At 43.6% G+C, this 23,992-nt stretch overlaps 1 protein-coding gene across 1 annotated transcript; it reads left to right on the top strand.

Moving 5' to 3' along the window:
- Window positions 1-22,111, top strand: LOC121367758. The gene is made up of 4 exons (XM_041492109.1): window positions 1-131; window positions 12,119-12,242; window positions 12,959-13,104; window positions 18,897-22,111. Exons 1-4 carry the CDS (start codon window positions 71-73, stop codon window positions 19,286-19,288), a joined length of 723 nt encoding a protein of 240 aa, XP_041348043.1. The 5' UTR covers window positions 1-70; the 3' UTR covers window positions 19,289-22,111.
- The last annotated feature ends 1,881 nt before the right edge of the window (window positions 22,112-23,992 follow it).

Below are 23,992 nucleotides of genomic sequence, written 5' to 3'. Positions count from 1 at the left end.
GTCTTTCAGAAATCCACTTTCACCTGTGATGAGATGATGATGATGTGGTGATTCAGTTTGGGGACAAAACATGGATAATCTTCTCAGTTCTACGTGCTGGACATTTGCTCTCTCAATATTAACATGGAGCGGTAGGTGCTTAATGCTATAATGTTATTATTTCGTAATTATGGAACCTGTAAACAAAATAAAATATGCGATTGGTAGGTTTAAAAAGAACTTGTATCATTAGCCTGAGATTCTCGGGTCATAGGATGGGTTTCTTCCATCCCAGCCATTTTCATAATTGGTATTTTAATTAAAGATTGTTATGTTATATGTGGGAAGGTGACTAAAACATACCTCTTAATAGAAAAATGTATCAGGTTTTCTCTGAAGACAGACACCATATAACCGTAAAAGCGGGTAAATAACGATTTTTTCATTCTTATAAAACATACATGTAAATTAATATATAATGAAACTTATCTCCGATGTCGTAATTTTTACATAATGGTCATATTCAATTGTTAGTGGTATATTTTTTCATCTGCCTGTTTTAGTAGGAACAATATAATTTGAAAATCTGAATCGTATTAATGGGCACCAGTGTTTTTTCTCTATAAGTGTGAGATATGTCTCAAATGCAACAGTATTTTTAAATAATTTATAATTTGAAGCTTTGGATGAATTACTAACGTGAGTATTCCATGATTGCAAGTATTGATCAGTAAGCCTTGTGGAAATATATATTTTCCACAATGAACAACTAGTAATACCGTTGCTCTGTGAAGACCAAATATATGTACTACCAACATAAAATTTGTGATTAAAAACATTATTGTTCACACCATTTAGTAATAATGTATACACTAGCAATGATAACTTGCACTGTTTTTAAGTGATTAATCGATACCAGAAAGAAATCATTCCTAATTTTACAGTTATATAAACTGGATAACGTCCAAGTTATCCATGTAACATATACAATGATGTAGATTTCCTCACAGGTAATAACAATTAAAACAAAACCTGGTTACATAGTTTTTCCATTGATGATAAAGTTTCGAAACCCCAAATTTCGCTACCATATAAAAGGACTGGTAAAACCATGCAGTCAAATAATTTGAGCTTACACACAGACACTGTATGGAAATATTGTAATATCTGCCTTGTTTTAGAACGAACTACATAGCCTGTTGTGCCTGTTTCTTGCATTAGTAATAGTAAATCTGTTTGATTTGTGGAATATAATAGCAAGATATGTGTAACTTTCTACATGATCAAGCTTCGTATTTCCAAGATAAAATACTTTTGTTTTACAATCTACCTTATTGCCATTAAAAATTAAAACCTTTGTCTTTTTACAATTTATTGTTACTTTCCATTTCGTACAATAAGAATAAAAAATATTTAGTGAATTTTGCATATCTTGATAATATTCTGCAAGGAGTACCGTGTCATCGGCATAGAGTGAAACAAAAAGAACAATTGACGTACATATTAAGGAATCACTGAACATTTAATTTACCGATGTCATGGCAGTTATCCATTTTAAATGTATCTTCAATATCGTTAAGAAACAAGGAGAATAGCAGGGGAGATACATTTTCACCTTGTCTAACGCCAACACAGCAGGGAAAATCTGTTAGTGAGTTATGTGCGCTGACACAAGACTTAATGTTCTGATACATATTATAGATTACTTGAAAACAATTCCCATTTATACCAATTTGAATTAATTTACCCCAAAGTCCAATCCTTCAAACTAAATCAAATACTTTGCTAAACTTTATAACTGTACAAACGGTTTTCTCTTTCGTGCTTTTATTCAGTTGGACCAGTCCATGCAGTGTGTATATAAGGTCATTTTAAGAATAGTCATTCCTGAATACTGCTTGAATTTCAGATAATATATTATTTGTTTCAATATACAGTTTTAGTCTATTATTCAACACGGCGGTAAAGAGTTTTACGAGGCAGCTAAGTAATGTAATAGGTCTATAATTTTCTGGATTTTTTTTATTACAACTTTTATCAATTGGTCTGATTATACCACCAATAGTCCAGGTGTAGATGGAGGGGGGTGTCACCTGAATGGGAAATTTATGGGACTAGTATTTTTGTGTAGCTGACACCTTCCTGTAATATGATCTGCCTGTTGATCGCACCAACTCTGGGGCAAAATACTAGTTTGACCCCTTTCTTTGATGTTACCCGGCCTATTTTACAACTTTTGTTTTCGCTATCGATGTGAAGGTTTATAGGCATTTACTCCATCTCCAAATAAGTTATATTAATAACCTTGGTACCATTGGATAGCTGGATCCAATAGCTTTCCAACGAATATAAACATTTAATCAACAATGCATGGTGTATATACGAACACACTCGAAAAAAAACCCTACCCCTCAATTTTTTGGCATTTGTTTTGAAAAAATGACATTTCGAATGATATAATTATAAAAGTTTGGTGTCTTTGTCAATAATTTTATGTTTATTACCAAGGCCACTATGTTAGCAATAAAATTCATATATAGTGTGGAAAATCTATGATTTTAGAACGCTATTTACATTTTTAAAAACCCCTAAAGTTTACCCCTCATCTCAGAATTTGGTTATTTGGACACTCTGTGAAGTATGTAGCCATGAGTCAGGAAAAATACAGTTTTCAAATACTAAATTAACAAGTTTAACATATATATAAATCATACAATAAATAGTTTGCTTAATATATTCATTAATTATTTTATCTAAACCCAGAGCTTTGTTATTCTTAAAATTTGTTTTGACAACAGTAAATATTTCTTCTTGTAATATGGTGAAATTTAAGGTACTGTTTTTCCCGACTCTGTTGTATATTATAGTTCGGGAGTGGAGTCATCGCTGCAGTTTAGATCTTTAATGTACTGATGAAGTGTTTGTAAAGGTGGTGAATTACAGTCATCTATATTTTTCTTTAACACTTTCCAAAAAGCCGTGTGTCATATTGGTTAAGATCTGTAAGTTTCTGTTCAGACTTCCACTTGTGTAGGGGCACGATGTAGCCCAGTGGTAGAGCGCTCGATCGATGCACGGTCGGTCTAGGATCGATCCCCGTCGGTGGACCTATTGGGCTATTTCTCTTTCCAGCCAGTGCTCCACGACTGGTGTAACAGCCATGGTATGTACTATCCTGTCTGTAGGATGGTTCATATAAAATATCCTTTGCTGCTAACCGAAAAGAGTAGCCCATGAAGTGGCGACAGCGGGTTTTCTCTCTCATTATCTGTGTATGGTCCTTAACCGTATGTCTGACGCCATATAACCGTAAATAAAATGTGTTGAGTGCGTTGTTAAACAAAACATGTCTTTCCTGTTTGCTGGCGTTTAGGAGTCGTTGTTTATTATTATTAATTGTTTTCTGTTTCTTATAGGGTGTCCTGGTCTCCGTGTATTTTCTTCTAAATAACCTGCCTTGTTATTTCTGCGATTGAGTCTAGCATTACGTCGTGTGTAGCCAAATGTATTGATATACGGCTGTGTCCGCAAACAGTTTGCTAATAGCGTCCACTGTGACGTCGAGCTGTTCTTTTGAAAAGTGTTCACTTCATTTCGACATAGTGATATTTTACCAGTGCGTATATATTTTTGCAGAACCAAAGAGTCATTGTTCTGTGACTGAATTGATCCAGATGAACTTTGTTTTCACTCAGGCAGTATACATAGATAATAGATATATTGCAAACACACAGAAACAGACAATCCATTAATATTTAAAAGCTTTCTTTGTGAACGTGACTATTGTACAATTGATTATTTTTTCCTGTAGGTCTTAGGGCGAAACGTTGATCAATAATTCAATCAGCTGTGAAAATCTGGGTCAATATGTCATCTCGTCTATATCTATATAGTGTATACAAAAAGCAACAACAACAATAAAAACAAAACAAAACAACCAAAAAAAATAAAAAAAATCAAACACACCCCCTCCCTCCAACCACCCCCCCAAAAAAACCCCCTCCAAAACAAAACAAAGAAACACATATCCCCTCCCCCTCACCAACCCCGCCCCCAACAACAACCACACAAACAAAAACTACAAACCCCCCACCCCAAGTACCCCTCAAACTCGTACTTCTAAAATGTAGCTACTAATAATATTGGCAGTCAAATGCGTTGGACATAGTCCGTGGGCTGAAGGGGCCGACCTTGCACCCCCCCCCCCCCCCCACGAATTGACTAAACTATGTTTTTCTAACAGTTTCAGACCTATATTTTAGGATTATGAATGTTAACGTTGGATAAACTGGGACGCACTATGGTTTTGGAGGGGTTAAAGTGAACCATGACGCAAACTTTTTGGAATTAGAATTATGGGGTAGTGATAACAAAAATGGACATAACTTAAACTTAAATTAACAGAGAATACTATGTGATCACTCAAAATATTGGTATTGGTGACCTCTGTTCGTTGGTGTGCATATTATAATTATTGTGTCATTATGTAGGTCACCAAAGGTCAAAAGGTCACAGCTTTCAGGCAATGCTTAAAATCTGACATATAAGCATTTATTTCATTATACTCTCTTAATATTCAATTATTTTTGTGTTAACAACTTGAAAACTGTGGGGGACATATCTTGCAACAAATCCGTAGTGTTAGTGTAAATTTTTTGTGCAAAGTAGTGTTTCCGTGACAAATGGAATAAGGTCGTATTTTTAACGTTAACAAAGGGGAAATAAAAATGGTCATATCTCCAAAACAGATCAGTTTATACTAGCAAGCTGACATTCCACATATTGAAATTGGTGAGAGGTACACGCACACCAGTGAAATATTTAATTGGGGTCAATAGGTACGTCATCAGAGGTCAAAAGGTCACGGATTTCAGGCAACGCACAAAATCTTACACCTAATAAAATATCTGATTTGTACTTTATTGATGATCAATATTTTTAAGCTAACAACTTAAAAACTGTAAGCTAGACACCTTACAGCATGTGCAAGACATCAGTGTTCATTAATGTTTTTAAAATTGGTTTGCATGAAATTAGCACAAAAAACAAAATAGTCATGCTATGGGAGAACCATGAATGGTTGTAACAATAAACCATATCAGTATATACTAGAAAATGAACATTCCAATTATTTATATTGGGTGTTAACCACACACACACACACACACACACACACACACACACACACAGAGAGAGAGAACGCGAGAGAGAGAGAGAGAGAGAGAGAGAGAGAGAGAGAGAGAGAGAGAGAGAGAGAGAGAGAGAGAGAGAGAGAGGGGGGGGGGGGGGCAGTTGAGCACAGCACAGACTCACCTGTAAAATATCTTTGTTCACCAAAGATAAATAATTAATCACTGTCACTATCACTACTTGATACTTCTTTACTGTTACTACAGCTGTCATCATCATTGTCATCATCAGTGCCTTCTTCTTCGTTGTCTGTGTTGTATTGGACCTCCTGCAGGATATCAGCCAATGTAGGTGGCAGGATTTCCCCAGCACACCACTTTGGCTCCAGTCTTTCTCCATGTCCACCAGCGGCAATCCACTCATTGGTGTCTGTGGGTTCAGGAATATCGGGTTTGGGTGTATGGGCTCTCTTCCAAATCCCTACTTGATAGTTTACTCTTTTAATGTGTTCACATAGGCAAACTTGTGGCGGTGGTAAAGTTGACAGGTCGACATTTTTCCTGGGGTCAAGTTTGCTTCCTGTCAGCCTACACTTTGTCAAGCTATATACTTTATTTTCACAAATAGTGATCATCTCCTTATTGTGCAGTTTTGAGCTGAACTCATTACTTCCCCAGGTCTTCATGATCAACCGGGGCAGCTGCTGTTTGTTACCAGAAGAACATTGAATATATACAAACACTGATATTGTAGACAATAATCTATATTTAGTAAGTAATTTTAGTCGCTAAATGTTTGTCGGGAACATCTTATAATGGCAGAAAACGTAGGACTGTCTCTTTAACACAGACCCGTAAGAATCGAGGGGTGGGAGCGTGGGGGTGGAGGGGGCGTAGCTCGTGTGTCCTGTTTATTGTTTATACCACAAGCCACAGCTAGAAGACTCACTAGCTGGCTGGTGGAGGGGGGGGGGGGGAGGATATACGATTTTTAATGATAAAAAAAATTCTTGTGCCCCCTCAACCAGCCAGAGACTGTACCCTCCAACCCGCTAGAGACTGTGCCCGCCAACCCGCTAGAGACTGTGTCCACCTGCTAGAGACTGTACCCGCCAACCCGCTAGAGACTGTACGCGCCAACCCGCTAGAGACTGTACCCGCCAACCCGCTAGAGACTGTACCCGCCAACCCGCTAGAGACTGTACCCTCCAACCCGCTAGAGACTGTACCCGCCAACTCGCTAGAGACTGTACCCGCCATCCTGCTAGAGACTGTACCCGCCAACCCGCTAGAGACTGTGCCCGCCAACCCGCTAGAGACTGTACCCGCCAACTCGCTAGAGACTGTACCCGCCAACTCGCTAGAGACTGTGCCCGCCAACCCGCTAGAGACTGTACCCGCCAACCCGCTAGAGACTGTGGCTGCCAACCCGCTAGAGACTGTACCCACCAACCTGCTAGAGACTGTACCCGCCAACCCGCTAGAGACTGTACCCGCCAACCCTCTAGAGACTGTACCCGCCAACCCGCTAGAGACTGTACCCGCCAACCCGCTAGAGACTGTGCCCGCCAACCCGCTAGAGACTGTACCCGCCAACTCGCTAGAGACTGTACCCGCCAACCCGCTAGAGACTGTGCCCGCCAACCCGCTAGAGACTGTACCCGCCAACCCGCTAGAGACTGTGGCCGCCAACCCGCTAGAGACTGTACCCACCAACCGGCTAGAGACTGTACCCGCCAACCCGCTAGAGACTGTACCCGCCAACCCTCTAGAGACTGCCCGCCAACCCGCTAGAGACTGTGCCCGCCAACTCGCTAGAGACTGTACCCGCCAACCCGCTAGAGACTGTACCCGCCAACCCGCTAGAGACTGTACCCGCCAACCCGCTAGAGACTGTACCCGCCAACCCGCTAGAGACTGTACCCGCCAACCCGCTAGAGACTGTGCCCGCCAACTCGCTAGAGACTGTACCCGCCAACCTGCTAGAGACTGTGCCCGCCAACCTGCTAGAGACTGTGCCCGCCAACCCTCTAGAGACTGTACCCGCCAACCCGCTAGAGACTGCCCGCCAACCCTCTAGAAACTGTGTCCGCCAACCCTCTAGATACTGTACCTGTCAACCCTGTACTGTGTCCGCCAACCCTCTAGATACTGTACCTGTCAACCCTCTAGATACTGTACCCGTCAACCCTCTAGATACTGTACCCGTCAACCTGCTAGAGACTGTGCCCGCCAACCTGCTAGAGACTGTGCCCGCCAACCCGCTAGAGACTGTAACCGTCAACCCTCTAGAGACTGTACCCTCCAACCCGCTAGAGACTGTACCCGCCAACCCGCTAGAGACTGTATCCGTCAACACGCTAGAGACTGCCCGCCAACCCACTAGAGACTGTACCCGCCAACCCACTAGAGACTGTACCCGCCAACCCGCTAGAGACTGTACCCGCCAACCCGCTAGAGACTGCCCGCCAACCCGCTAGAGACTGCCCGCCAACCCGCTAGAGACTGTACCCGCCAACCCGCTAGAGACTGTATCCGTCAACCCGCTAGAGACTGTACCCGTCAACACGCTAGAGACTGTATCCGTCAACACGCTAGAGACTGCCCGCCAACCCACTAGAGACTGCCCGCCAACCCACTAGAGACTGTACCCGCCAACCCTCTAGAGACTGTACCCGCCAACCCACTAGAGACTGTACCCGCCAACCCTCTAGAGACTGTATCCGTCAACACGCTAGAGACTGCCCGCCAACCCACTAGAGACTGCCCGCCAACCCACTAGAGACTGTACCCGCCAACCCACTAGAGACTGCCCGCCAACCCACTAGAGACTGTACCCGCCAACCCACTAGAGACTGCCCGCCAACCCACTAGAGACTGTACCCGCCAACCCACTAGAGACTGTACCCGCCAACCCACTAGAGACTGTACCCGCCAACCCACTAGAGACTGTACCCGCCAACCCTCTAGAGACTGTACCCGCCAACCCGCTAGAGACTGTGCCCGCCAACCCGCTAGAGACTGTACCCGCCAACCCACTAGAGACTGTACCCGCCAACCCACTAGAGACTGTACCCGCCAACCCACTAGAGACTAGCCAACCCACTAGAGACTGCCCGCCAACCCACTAGAGACTGTACCCGCCAACCCACTAGAGACTGCCCGCCAACCCACTAGAGACTGCCCGCCAACCCACTAGAGACTGTACCCGGCAACCCGCTAGAGACTGCCCGCCAACCCGCTAGAGACTGTACCCGCCAACCCGCTAGAGACTGTGCCCGCCAACCCGCTAGAGACTGTACCCGCCAACCCGCTAGAGACTGTGCCCGCCAACCCTCTACAGACTGTACCCGCCAACCCTCTAGAGACTGTACCCGGCAACCCGCTAGAGACTGTGCCCGCCAACCCGCTAGAGACTGTACCCGCCAACCCGCTAGAGACTGTACCCTCCAACCCGCTAGAGACTGTGCCCGCCAACCCTCTAGAGACTGTACCCGCCAACCCGCTAGAGACTGCCCGCCAACCCTCTAGAAACTGTGTCCGCCAACCCTCTAGATACTGTACCTGTCAACCCTCTAGATACTGTACCCGTCAACCCTCTAGATACTGTACCCGTCAACCTGCTAGAGACTGTACCCGGCAACCCGCTAGAGACTGCCCGCCAACCCGCTAGAGACTGTACCCGCCAACCCGCTAGAGACTGTGCCCGCCAACCCGCTAGAGACTGTACCCGCCAACCCGCTAGAGACTGTACCCGCCAACCCGCTAGAGACTGTGCCCGCCAACCCGCTAGAGACTGTACCCGCCAACCCGCTAGAGACTGTGGCTGCCAACCCGCTAGAGACTGTACCCACCAACCTGCTAGAGACTGTACCCACCAACCTGCTAGAGACTGTACCCGCCAACCCGCTAGAGACTGCCCGCCAACCCGCTAGAGACTGTACCCGCCAACCCGCTAGAGACTGTACCCGCCAACCCGCTAGAGACTGTACCCGCCAACCTGCTAGAGACTGTACCCGCCAACCCGCTAGAGACTGTACCCGCCAACCCGCTAGAGACTGCCCGCCAACCCGCTAGATACTGTACCCGCCAACCCGCTAGAGACTGTACCCGCCAACCCGCTAGAGACTGTGCCCGCCAACCTGCTAGAGACTGTGCCCGCCAACCCGCTAGAGACTGTAACCGTCAACCCTCTAGAGACTGTACCCTCCAACCCGCTAGAGACTGTACCCGCCAACCCGCTAGAGACTGTATCCGTCAACCCGCTAGAGACTGCCCGCCAACCCGCTAGAGACTGTACCCGCCAACCCACTAGAGACTGTACCCGCCAACCCACTAGAGACTGTACCCGGCAACCCGCTAGAGACTGCCCGCCAACCCGCTAGAGACTGTACCCGCCAACCCGCTAGAGACTGTGCCCGCCAACCCGCTAGAGACTGTACCCGCCAACTCGCTAGAGACTGTGCCCGCCAACCCTCTACAGACTGTACCCGCCAACCCTCTAGAGACTGTACCCGGCAACCCGCTAGAGACTGTGCCCGCCAACCCTCTAGAGACTGTACCCGCCAACCCTCTAGAGACTGTACCCGGCAACCCGCTAGAGACTGTGCCCGCCAACCCGCTAGAGACTGTACCCGCCAACCCGCTAGAGACTGTACCCTCCAACCCGCTAGAGACTGTGCCCGCCAACCCTCTAGAGACTGTACCCGCCAACCCGCTAGAGACTGCCCGCCAACCCTCTAGAAACTGTGTCCGCCAACCCTCTAGATACTGTACCTGTCAACCCTCTAGATACTGTACCCGTCAACCCTCTAGATACTGTACCCGTCAACCTGCTAGAGACTGTACCCGGCAACCCGCTAGAGACTGCCCGCCAACCCGCTAGAGACTGTACCCGCCAACCCGCTAGAGACTGTGCCCGCCAACTCGCTAGAGACTGTACCCGCCAACTCGCTAGAGACTGTACCCGCCAACTCGCTAGAGACTGTGCCCGCCAACCCGCTAGAGACTGTACCCGCCAACCCGCTAGAGACTGTGGCTGCCAACCCGCTAGAGACTGTACCCACCAACCTGCTAGAGACTGTACCCACCAACCTGCTAGAGACTGTACCCGCCAACCCGCTAGAGACTGCCCGCCAACCCTCTAGATACTGTACCCGCCAACCCGCTAGAGACTGTACCCGCCAACCTGCTAGAGACTGTACCCACCAACCTGCTAGAGACTGTACCCGCCAACCCGCTAGAGACTGCCCGCCAACCCTCTAGATACTGTACCCGCCAACTCGCTAGAGACTGTACCCGCCAACCTGCTAGAGACTGTGCCCGCCAACCTGCTAGAGACTGTGCCCGCCAACCCGCTAGAGACTGTAATCGTCAATCCTCTAGAGACTGTACCCTCCAACCCGCTAGAGACTGTACCCGCCAACCCGCTAGAGACTGTATCCGCTAGAGACAACCCGCTAGAGACTGCCCGCCAACCCGCTAGAGACTGTACCCGCCAACCCACTAGAGACTGTACCCGCCAACCCGCTAGAGACTGTACCCGCCAACCCGCTAGAGACTGTACCCGCCAACCCGCTAGAGACTGTACCCGCCAACCCGCTAGAGACTGTACCCGCCAACCCGCTAGAGACTGTGCCCGCCAACCCTCTACAGACTGTACCCGCCAACCCTCTAGAGACTGTACCCGGCAACCCGCTAGAGACTGTGCCCGCCAACCCTCTAGAGACTGTACCCGCCAACCCTCTAGAGACTGTACCCGGCAACCCGCTAGAGACTGCCCGCCAACCCGCTAGAGACTGTACCCGCCAACCCGCTAGAGACTGTACCCTCCAACCCGCTAGAGACTGTGCCCGCCAACCCTCTAGAGACTGTGCCCGCCAACCCTGTACCCGTCAACCCGCTAGAGACTGCCCGCCAACCCTCTAGAAACTGTGTCCGCCAACCCTCTAGATACTGTACCTGTCAACCCTCTAGATACTGTACCCGTCAACCCTCTAGATACTGTACCCGTCAACCTGCTAGAGACTGTACCCGGCAACCCGCTAGAGACTGTACCCGTCAACCCGCTAGAGACTGCCCGCCAACCCGCTAGAGACTGTACCCGCCAACCCGCTAGAGACTGTGCCCGCCAACCCGCTAGAGACTGTGCCCGCCAACCCTCTAGATACTGTACCCGTCAACCCTCTAGATACTGTACCCGTCAACCTGCTAGAGACTGTACCCGCCAACCCGCTAGAGACTGTGCCCGCCAACCCGCTAGAGACTGCCCGCCAACCCTCTAGATACTGTACCCGTCAACCCTCTAGATACTGTACCCGTCAACCTGCTAGAGACTGTACCCGCCAACCCGCTAGAGACTGTACCCGCCAACCCGCTAGAGACTGTGCCCGCCAACCCGCTAGAGACTGTACCCGCCAACTCGCTAGAGACTGTACCCGCCAACTCGCTAGAGACTGTGCCCGCCAACCCGCTAGAGACTGTACCCGCCAACCCGCTAGAGACTGTGGCTGCCAACCCGCTAGAGACTGTACCCACCAACCTGCTAGAGACTGTACCCACCAACCTGCTAGAGACTGTACCCGCCAACCCGCTAGAGACTGCCCGCCAACCCTCTAGATACTGTACCCGCCAACCTGCTAGAGACTGTGCCCGCCAACCTGCTAGAGACTGTGCCCGCCAACCCGCTAGAGACTGTAACCGTCAACCCTCTAGAGACTGTACCCTCCAACCCGCTAGAGACTGTACCCGCCAACCCGCTAGAGACTGTATCCGTCAACACGCTAGAGACTGCCCGCCAACCCACTAGAGACTGTACCCGTCAACACGCTAGAGACTGTACCCGCCAACCCGCTAGAGACTGTACCCGTCAACACGCTAGAGACTGTACCCGTCAACTCTCTAGAGATTGTACCCGCCAACCCGCTAGAGACTGTGCCCCTTGACTAGATAGTGTGCGCCTCTCGAGAATGCGTTCCCACTGGCCTGTAACGAGTACTTTGTATTTACAGAGGCGTCTGCTCAGGAATACTGTACTAAATTCAGCTACTCGACGGGTGCCACGAAAATATTCTACTGCTCCACGTCTTGCTGTGGAACCCTCTCATCACGATACTGCTGCTTCTTTTCACTGGGGTAAGGCTTTGTTTACAGACTTAACTACAGACTTCACTACAGACAAGACTGTCTGCAAAACGCATGCAGCCAGCCGCAATAAAATATAGTCGTACAGGGTTTATATTCGCAAAATGCAAGCCGCAGACAGATGATCCTTAAAATTAAAATCCTTCATTTGTTCATATAGTTCTAACCGATTGTGTAATCGAACGTTGATCGGTTGTTGCCAACCGATTATAACCGATGATCGATGATGAAATTCCAACGAATTCTCATCACTAATTTTACGTAAACCAGTATTAACCATAGGTTTTCATATAACTTAGACCTAACGTGAAAAGTTGCGACCCACGACTGTAACACGAACTTGACGGCAAAATGTAGAAATAAATGCGTCAAGGGTTTGGCTAGACTTGTTTTACATGAGCAATACATGATATTTTAGCTTAAGTCGCAACTTTTGACATTACGTCCTGGCCCCGTGCTTATAAACCTTGAAGTCTAGACTTTAATAAAGTCCAGACTTTAACGTCATGGCAACGCCATTCAAATAGCATTACGTTAAAGTCTGGACTTTAACTTTTATAAGCACGGGTCCTGGTGTTACGAAACCCAGACATATGAAATCAGTCCTATATATTTATATGTTTGACCTCCCCAGCTGAAGATACTTCTCTTCGAGGAGCTTGTATTTCAGAAAGCCATTAACAATTTGACAATTTGTATTATTACAGGACTTCGTCGATCGCTGGAATAGTCGTCGGTTGTCTAATACTTGTTGCTGTCACTTTGGCCATCGTTTGTATGTGTGTGAAGAAGAACGGAAGTCGGGGCCGAGTTGTACAACCATCCAGAATTAAGATCAGCGTGCTACCTACAGGTAAAGCAATTACTCCAAGATGTGGATGGTTTTAATCAGAAATTAGATGTCCAGTGGTAAAAGCATTCGCTTGACGCGCGGTCGGTTTAGGATCGATTCTCGTCGGCGGGCCCATTGGGCTATTTCTCGTTCCAGCCAGTGCACCACGACTGGTATATAGTGCATATAAAAGATCCCTTGCAACTAATGGAAAATTGTAGCGGGTTTCCTCTAAAGACTACGAGTCAGAATTACCAAATGTTTGACATCCAATAGCCGATGATTAATAAACCAATGTGTTCCAGTGATGTCGTTGTTTATGGTCAAGGTGTGGCCAAAGAATAACAATATCATCAATGCGGCCAACTTTTGATCACATTTAGCCAATATTTAACCAACATCAGTTATTTTCCATAGGAATAGCAATGCATATGAATCGCAGTAAAAGTTCACGAATAATTAAAATTTATGAAACAAAATAGAGACAGAAAATACAAAATGGCATTTTATGGTTTAAAAAATTAATATGCAATGCGTACACATAAAACAATATGAATTACATAATCGTCTTCATCATCATCATCAACAGCGTCATCATCATCACCATCATCATCATCATCATCATCATCAACAGCGTCATCATCATCATCATCATCACCATCATTATCACCGTCATCATGATGATGCACTGCCATCATGATTACCACCACTATTCTGTTCCATGTTATGAGACCACGCATTAGGAATGTGACTGCTGATAAACCAGTGGTAGAAAGACTGCATTAGCTAAATTAAACCCCACCAAAACCGCCACACATGATCTGTGTTTGTGTGTCGAATGCTCTCTATTGGAAGAAAAGAAACATGATTCTTTCCTGCAGTGTGAGGAACATTGCATGACGACGACCTATATACTGGCTATAGTCAAGGCAGCTTATCCGCTGCAGAACACTATACAAGCAAAGTATTATAATACCTTTATTTTCTGACTTTCCATTTGATGTTCCACCATCTGTTAGCAGTTGGGTACCCCTGAGACAGACCAGGACCAACCATTAATGCCTTTCTGTCAGCACTAAAGGTAGCAAGACACCAAATAAGATCCGGTTGGGTCAAAGTTCGATGTACACCCAACATTTGATAGAGCAGTCAATACCATAAGTCCGGCCATTGGTCATAAATGTGAACGTGTTTGTTGTGAAAAAAAATTAGTTTGACCTGTGCAGAAAATGTATCCAATTTTATTTCATCTAGTACCACTGTGTCAGGTATCGTTATATCTGTAAAAAACTAGTGCTAAGTTTTTGTGCGGAACTGAGGTAATCATAAACACTACACGTTATCTCTGAAATGAGCAGTTTGACCCCAATTGTTTTCTGATTCACTTTAAGGGTGAGGTTGGTAGTATTTATATCTGTGGTGTGTATGTCGATTAATACGCTGCAGGTAGTTTTAGCCACATGCTACTAGTGTGGTCTATGGGATTTGATTTGGTGTTATACACCCTATAACCAGGCCAACTTCTGCTGTTATGTGCACGGCGTTTTATCTGATTAACTTGCACACAGACGTTTTGTCTGTTCTGAGTACACTTATGTTTGTTTAGTTCAGTGATGTTAATAATAGCTGATAAAGACTTGTACATACATTCCGAATTGCATTTCAAGTTATTTTAATATAGTTACAAAAACCTTCCTTCATTAAAGTCATCTTGGACTACACATCTGTGTCCTAATTCACAAAGGTCTCTTAGGCTCTGCTAAACAACAAAACATCCTCTTTGTAAGTATTTTAGCATTGCACTGTGAGATGGCAAAGTTGCGAGAGTTTAGTGAATTAGGCCCCTGATCATTTCTACAGCGTGGCGTTTAGGAACTATGGGAGGTACATATAGTTCAGTGGTAGATTTCCTACCTAGGATGTGATGGATCCATCATCGTAGGATCGAGCCCCCTGAGTGTACCGAACGGAAAAGGAAATAAATAAATAAAGAAGTTTGTTTTGTTTAACGTCACCACTAGAACCCATTGATTTATTAATCATAGGCTATTTGATGTCAGATATTTGGTAATTTTCTTAATCTCAGAGAGGAAACCCGCTATATTTTTCCATTAGTAGCAAAGGATCTTTTATATGCACCATCCCACAGACAGAATAGCACATACCATAAGAAAGAAAGAAAGATAAATGTTTTATTTAACGACACAATCAACAAATTTTTATTTACGGTTATATGACGCCGGACACATAGTTAAGAACCACACAGATAATGAGAGGAAACCCGCTGCCAACCCACAATGGACTACAATTTTTGAATAGCAGCAAGGGATCTTTTATACGCCTAATCCCACAGACAGGTTAGTTCACGTCTCGGTCTCAGTCACACCAATGGGGCGGTAAAAGCGCTTGCTTGATCAGTGAGCCCGTTGAGCTATTTTTAGCTCCAGCCAGTGCACTGGTATATCAAAGGACGTGGTAAGTGCTATCCTGTATATGGGATGGTGCATATAAACGATCCCTTGCTACTAATGGAAAATGTAGCGGGTTTCCTATCTTAGACTATATGTACAAATTACCAAATGTTTGACGCCCAATAGCCGATGATTAATAAATTAATGTGCTCTAGTTGTGTCGTTAAACAAAACAAACTTTAACAAGCTTTAGTCACACCAGTAGTGGAGCACTGGCTGGGGATCGACCCTACATCAAGTACGCATAAGGACCCCCCTAGAAACCTCAGGTTTTCTCTATAAGACTGTCAGAATTACCACATATTTGACATCCATAGCCGATGATTAAATTACCCTCCCCCAACCCCCAACCCCCCCACACCCCAAAACACCCCCCCCAAAAAAAAACCCCAACAAAAACCCCCACAACAAAAACAAACCCCAAACAACTGAAAACAAACACAAGCAACAACAAACAACACCCCCTCCCACCCCCAAACAAACAACCTAAAACTTTTGTAACTACATAAATCTATGACTTTTAAAACTCTAAAATGATTTTTCGATTGCGAAAAAACAAAAGGAAGCTTTAGAAATGATATATGATATATATATCGAATGAACACAATGCATTTCCGAATTCGACTTACCAGATTTGTTTTTAGGTGCACCGCTTGTCGTTAATGGAGACTAGTAGTCAATTTACGTTATAGGTGTAATTTGTCATTATAGTCGTGAATTTCCATTTACCTGTATGACAGGGAAATAGTCTTGAAACTTTTCGAAAATATCGCAAGCCTCTCGACATAATTGCCCAACACATTTTTTGTGCTTTAGAGAAAAATGAAATGAGACCGATTTGTTTTTGTACAAACAGAACATATCAGTTTATTACGAAGCACACGTGTAATAAAAAGTGTGATGACGTAATTTTGGGAAGCGACGTCATAACATGACGCTATCTCCAGTCCTAGTTCAGACTTTGCATGTGAAATATGATGTGATTTCGTCATCTCCTTCTAGTTGTGGTTAAAACATTTTGAGACAGTCCTTGTTATTAATACCCCCCCCCCCAAAAAAAAAAAAAACCCCCACAAAACCCCCCCCCCAAAAAAACACACACAAAAAACCCCCAATAATAAGAATAATAAAGAAATTATTACACTCGCGTGTGTGTCGTACACTGGTGGCACCTAAGTCTGCGCACCTAAGCATTTGTATTATATTTTAAAGTTAAGATATTTCTTTAAAAATATTTGTTTCACCGCCACAGTACAATGGAACAATAAACGTGTTACAACTAAAGTTATTTTAATTTTAATGTTTTTTAAACTCAAGTAATGAGCGCATTTTTAGTATGTAGTTTGGAGTTTCATGTCTGCATAATTCTTTCCAGAAAGGGCCTCTGCTGCTGATTGCCCAATGGTAAATGTTTCATCTGCATTAGCATTCTTGGCTGCCACTACACATGTTGAAATTGAGACAAGACCATCAATAGTTTCAAAACCAACTTCTGCAGCAGCCAAGTTCCATTCGTATCGAACGTACCTCATTGTCCAGGGCTGGCTAGGCAATTCGGACATTTCAGCCACAGAATGGGGATGGGGGCTTATTGATGAAGTGTTGTCTCCCATATCAAGAGATCGTTCTGCTGCTCAAAATAGGGTGCTCAATATTGTCAGCCGCGGATGCAAGGCAACATGCAGGAAAAAAGCAAATGTCGGAAAGCTGGACTCTTCTGCACTGCAATGTGTTCATCGTGTTGTGGCCAAACATGTGAAAATTCAACCCCAGTCAATTATGATAACAGTAAATAAAGATTCGCAATCACTATCAGGATTTAACTTTAATCAGTCATATCTAAGTTTCCATAAAAGATATCTAAGAATTTGATGATCAAGTTCAGTTATTTTATTTTGTTATGTGGATCGTCATCTCTCATTTTCCTTTAAATTATTTATTTTTGAATGGCACAATTATGCTAATCATATCATATTCTTGAATATTCACATTCCTGCACACATTGCAGTGCAAAAGCTCAGAGAAAAACTGTCCCACATTTCCCTGAAAAAATAATTAGATGCTCCAATAGCAATAGTATATAATTTGTCTGATTTTGGCCATTTTGCATGCAAATTATGCAAATTAGGAGGTATTTGCCATGTTCTGATTGGTCTGTAAGGCCCATAAATACTAAAAGTTTTAATAAAATATTATTAAACTCAAGTGTTTTTACTCAATTCAAGGTAATGGTTGATACTACTGTGAGCTGTTTGGTCCATTTTCTGACTTTTGGGCATTTGCTCATTAATATGCAAATTAGGCTAATTATGCAAAATGCCCAAAGAGGATTTTTGGGGACTCACCAGATATGTAATTGGGGATAAGCAAGAATGTTTCCCGAAAAAAATTCAGCTTTCTACATTTTTTTTCCAACCCCGTATATGTAAACTGGCTAATGCTCTTGTACTAATAGTGTGTTTCAGAAACATTTACATTGTGCAAAGGAGATAAATATAAATGGTGTTCCATGCTTCTTAGTTTGGACAACACAAAATGACAATATTAAAAAGCCAATGTCAAAAATATTGATCTTTATTCAACAAAAGTTGTCTGTTATTAACTGTCTAAATGAGCACAAATAGTGTTTGTTAGACATATAGGACACAATCAATGATAATTTTGAAACAAACAATAGCTAAAATAGGCCATGCTGTAAGTGCAATCTTCAAAGTCTGTGTGCAGCCATTTTCCATTGTGTCACTCGGAGGGAAATTCAAAGTATGCTTGGACGTTTACGTTAACAGATAAAATAAGACATTCATTTCATTTATGGATTCATAAATTACAATAAGGTATGTATTGAAGCTTCTATGTAAACTTGTGTGAATTGATATACAAGGTTGGTCATTACAACGTTGACAGACACAACATGTTGACACGTGATACAAAAACACGTTGATCGAGGCTGGCAAAAGTAAACTATTAGTGTATTAATTTGTTTACAAACATATCCCAACACTTGTTTCAATACGTAATGTAACGTAATTAACGAGCGCAGATTTTTGTACCGCGCAGACTAAGGTGACATGAGTGTACTGATTTTACGAAATTCGTGTCAGCAAAAGAATCCTGACACTCGTTTCGTAAAATCAGTATGGCACACAAGCTCGTATAATAATCTCGATTTATTCCCTTGCTATTACAAGCTTCAAGGCTGACGATATATGGAATCTTCGAAAGCCTGGAAGTTACCAGTGACAGAAAATGGGGGCATGCTGATTAAATATTGGGATGCAAATACTACTATACAATATTTCTGTTGACCTATCAGTATTAATATCAAATTGACTTTAATTCCAGGAAACCACCTACAACCCCAAGGATATAACAATCGTTTCAACGGCCCGGCGCCACCAGGCTACTACAACGGTAACCAACCTGTCCAGACGCAGAATGGATTTTATAACAACCAACTGGGGACCGTGCACTTTAATAACGGACAACCTGCCATGCAGCCGGGTTTTAACGACAAAGGTCCATTTGGACCTACGCAACAAGAATATGAAAGCAGCAACCCAACCGGAATGGTCCAGCCGGCATATCCTCCGTCATATCCGTCCGATTCTGCGCATTCATACAACGGAAGTGGGATACCGCCGCCATTTCCATACGTCAACCCAGAGTCTTCTGGAATTCAAGGCAACTCTGTGATAACAAGTACTTCAGTAAACAATTATGGAAATGCGCAGTAAACGTCTTACGATGTTATGAATTTTCGAATCGGGGTGAGGACAAGGGGATTCACATATAACGCAACAGATCACAAATGCCAGTAATTCCAAGAAATAAGTTTTTTTTTTATTGGTGGAGGGGAGGTCATTGTCCCGTAAACCGGACACCCACAGGACCAAGTACAAAGTTCAGTTTTAAAGAGACTGTCCTAAAATTGCTACCGGTTCCAGCAAGAAGCTACCTTTCGATCAACTAAGTCAAATCAATCCAACTAGCTCCATTTTCAATTTTGATGAACTATTCTAAATTATGCGTCAAAATTACCTTTAAAAAATTACGCAACTTTTTCTATTTGGCTTTAATCCTACGGGACATTTGCAAATTCAATAGCACCAAAAGACAACCCTCGCCCGCTACCGATCCTGGTCGGACTGATTATGCTCTCTCTCCCACCCACCCGAAACCTTTTCCTGTCCTGGACAGAAGAGCCGGCGAAAGTCGACACATGCGCCTCTGACAGGCACGTGCTACAACAGCTTGTTATGAGGTTGTTGTTTTCTTTTGTTGGGGGAGGGGGGAATGCTGTTGACATTCGTAAATTCATGTTGTTTTTTCCGTTTATGAAATGTATAATTGTGGAATAGTTACATGCTGAAAAGAATACATACATACATACATACATTATATGGAGAGAGCCAATTGTTGCTTCTTAAAATGATATTTACAAGTTCTTAGTCAGTATTTCACGAACATGCAAAGTGTGCTCTACACATTCTTCTAATTACTGGAGTAAAACGATATTTACAAGTTCTTAGTCACTACGCACGCCAGTATTTTACGAACATGCAAAGTGTGCTCTACACATTCTTCTAGTTACTGAAGTAAAACAATATTTACACGTTCTTAGCCACTACGCACGCCAGTATTTTACGAACATGCAAAGTGTGCTCTACACATTCTTCTAGTTACTGAAGTAAAACAATATTTACACGTTCTTAGCCACTACGCACGCCAGTATTTTACGAACATGCAAAGTGTGCTCTACACATTCTTCTAGTTACTGAAGTAAAACAATATTTACACGTTCTTAGCCACTACGCACGCCAGTATTTTACGAACATGCAAAGTGTGCTCTACACATTCTTCTAGTTACTGGAGTAAAACGATAATTACGTCCACGTACCACACACATATCGGACACTTAGTTACACGTCTTTGTGTAACCGGGCCCAGTGGCTTGTTCGTCCTTACCGAACAGTGATAGAAAGGAAAGTGGAAATCCATACGTGTATGCACGCGAAGAAACGACAGCACATCTATTAATTACATACGTGCAGACATACATGCATGTTTTGCTTTAAAAAAAAAATCTTTTTAATTAAATATTGTTGATAAGATATCAGTAAATGTTTATTTTCCTCATACTGTTTTGTGTATTTTGTATGCTTACAATTTGATCACACCTCGTCTGACAGGTCGTAAGTTTCCAAATTGCGGCTTCCTAGCAGAGACAATTTGTGACGTTAAAAAAGGCGTGTATCCCCTGTGCCGGTACGTATATATGTACTAGTCAAAGCCGACATGCATACAATACATTTATGATTATATAGCAGTGGAGGATCGAGCAGGGGACACAACATGCCTGTCAAGCTGACGATGGAGAAGGGGATGGTGACAATTTTGCAATTTTTAAATATTGTTATAACTTGCAGGGACGGATGCTGGACTTTTCAAGGTAGTGAGTGCAACACTTAAAAGGGGCATATATAGAATTCAAAAGTAAACTATGTATTAGGGAGCTTACTGTTTCTAGGGAGTTCGGGGGTATGCTCCCCCGTAAAATTTTGAAAACTAGATGTCCTGAAATGCAATTCCTGCATTCTACAAGTAAAATCCATCAATGTCTTAAGATTTACTATCAATAATAGTTTCGATTCAGAATTACAGGTGTGGTCGTGGTGGAGTGGAGTGGGGTGGTGGTGGTGTGTGTGTGTGTGTGGGGGGGGGGGTGGTGGTGGGTTGTGGCCTAGAGCCCTACCCAGCCCCCTTGCTCCACCCTGCCTGTATTATCTGTATAGTAATCATCCACAAAAATATTAAGCTAAACATTGTAAATATGTCCCCCGCTAAAAAAGAATATAATATATACATGTACATGTAATATGTCCCCCGCTAAAAAAGAATATAATATATACATGTACATGTAATATGTCCCCCGCTAAAAAAGAATATAATATATACATGTACATGTAATATGTTCCCCGCTAAAAAAACACCTATAATAAATGCATTATACTATCCAAGTTCAGGTAAAACAGCGAAGTGAGATTCTCACCATCTTGAAAATCCAATTTAACCACCATAATGTAATTTGGGCAAGTGGTTCATATTAAAAGTTGAAAATTATGGCACTGGGCAACTTGTGGACATAATTTGATGCTTTTATCTGGAACGCCTACATCATTTTACTGGCCTGCTTCAAAAATATACTAAATACGGTCGCCATTTTAATGACGTCATTTGAGTAAGTCTCTCCCCCCCCCCCCCCCCCCCGGAATTCTGTGTAATTTTCACCTGTGAGATAGTCAGGACATATACTATCGATAAATACCAAAATTAGCTGGTGGTAGGGTAGTTGCCACTTATCACCAAAATGAGCCTCAATCTGCACGCCTATTATTTTCATCTGTTAAACAATGAGGTTTTCGGGACGCTTCGAATTTAGGAGGGGTGTGGTGTGGTGTGGTGTGTGGTGTGTGCCACTCCTCTTGGATCCACGCTTCGGGAGCAGTTCGTATGCTTATATTGATGCAATAAACTGGATTGAACTGAACAGAAATAACCTTGGGAAAATGTTTTTGTATTCTTTTTTAACATTTATTGGCGTAGTCGGGGGTCGGGGGGGGGGGGGGGGCAGCAGGAGCTCATGAGGGAAATACCCGCAAATCACCTTTTTTTTTTTTACCACCCAAACATCTTTTTATATGTACCTGTCGCCACATAACACGACTCATTGTCAGTGTGGGTTCCTGCTCCCAATGTGGGTGCAGCCCCCCCCCCCCCCCCAAATATAAAATACTGGCTACGATAATGCCTACGCCCCCACCTCTTACTGCATCGGTCCTGACAAAGAAACAATCAAACAAACAAACAATCACTTACCTCTATTGATCCTTCCGCTCAACATCTGTGTGAAATATTGGAGCAGAACAGCACAGTAGTTAGATGTCGTCATTAGGTAGTATTAGATCCATGCATTTTATATTTATACACATTTAAAATAAATATGATTATAAATGTCAAACAGCGATTCTTTGACACATTTCTGAGTTAAACAATATTCAGACGAATGTGCGTAGTATCACTTTAACATGAATAAGCATATTAAAAGGTCAAAGCATTGTTGACGTCACGTCAAAGGAATGTTGACGTTTTTATGGTAATATCTTCGGCAACTTTCGTAACTTAACGCAAGATGTCGAAATGTCACTGAAATGCGCACCTATAGCACCCTCTCACTGGATCCGCGCCTGATGAAATATAAGCCGCGCAGAACTATGTACAGTAATAATCCACTGTCCGTCACCAGCAGAATGGATGATGCCAAACAATTATTAAGTATACAAAAACATTATTCGTGCACTAAAATAACAGCAAGTTCTTTTTTTGTCAAATTCAAAATGTAATGTCACGACTTAACCAATCTATCATCCTCATTGGATGTTTAAATAAAATAAAAAATAGTAGTAAATAAAATGTTTGGGATATATTTTTATTTTTAAGCGGGATAGGTGTATTTAAGGTACAATCGTATTTTGGTCATTATGCAGCTGTAAGTGGAAATATCTTAAAGAAAGAAGTGTTTTATTTAACGACGCACTCAACACATTTTATTTACGGTTATATGGCGTCAGACATATGGTTAAGGACCACACAGATTTTGTGAGGAAACCCGCTGTCGCCACTACATGGGCTACTCTTTCCGACCAGTGATCCATAATTGGTTCAACAAAGGCCATGGTTTGTGCTATCCTGCCTGTGGGAAGCGCAAATAAAAGATCCCTTGCTGCCAATCGGAAGAGTAGCCCATGTAGTGGCGACAGCGGGTTTCCTCTCAAAATCTGTGTGGTCCTTAACCATATGTCTGACGCCATATAACCGTAAATAAAATGTGTTGAGTGCGTCGTTAAATAAAACATTTCTTTCTTTCTTTCTACTGTGCAACATGAATGAAAAATATGTGGGGGTCACAGCAGGCTTGTGGCCCTTAACTTTCTCTTCTCAAAAGGCGGGGTAACGGGACCCCTATGAGCCCACTTGGATCCGCACCTATATAGATATTCATAAATCTAGACACATACATACAAATACATGCATATACCAGGTCCGTAGGAATCGGTCAGGCCGGGTGGCGGTGGTGATGGTGGGATGGGGGAGGGGTATCACGCAGCCCTCCCCCACTCAAGGACGAAAATGTACGTTTTTTGTCCTGCTCTGTATATATATATATAAAGAGAAACATCTGGCTTGTGGCCCCTCTAGATACTGCCCATCCTCCTCCACTAAAGATTGTGCTCCTCTCACTCCAGATGTTCCTACGGGCCTGTATACATGTACATATATTATACACAAACACATACAGATATATATACACATACACGTAAATACATATAGTATATTATATATATAACCCATCCATCAACACTCCGCCCGCCCATCAATTG

This window comes from Gigantopelta aegis, chromosome 3 (assembly GCF_016097555.1).
Source record: "Gigantopelta aegis isolate Gae_Host chromosome 3, Gae_host_genome, whole genome shotgun sequence".
Taxonomy (NCBI): domain Eukaryota; kingdom Metazoa; phylum Mollusca; class Gastropoda; order Neomphalida; family Peltospiridae; genus Gigantopelta; species Gigantopelta aegis.
Note: the sequence above shows the minus strand (reverse complement) of the source record. Positions and strands in the feature narration are given on the sequence as shown.

Coding starts and splice junctions, on each gene's coding strand:
- LOC121367758 (XM_041492109.1), top strand. CDS start 71: ATGGATAATCTTCTCAGTTCTACGTGCTGGACATTTGCTCTCTCAATA. Junction 12,243..12,958: donor TGCTGCTTCTTTTCACTGGG/GTAAGGCTTTGT, acceptor GTATTATTACAG/GACTTCGTCGATCGCTGGAA. Junction 13,105..18,896: donor GATCAGCGTGCTACCTACAG/GTAAAGCAATTA, acceptor CTTTAATTCCAG/GAAACCACCTACAACCCCAA.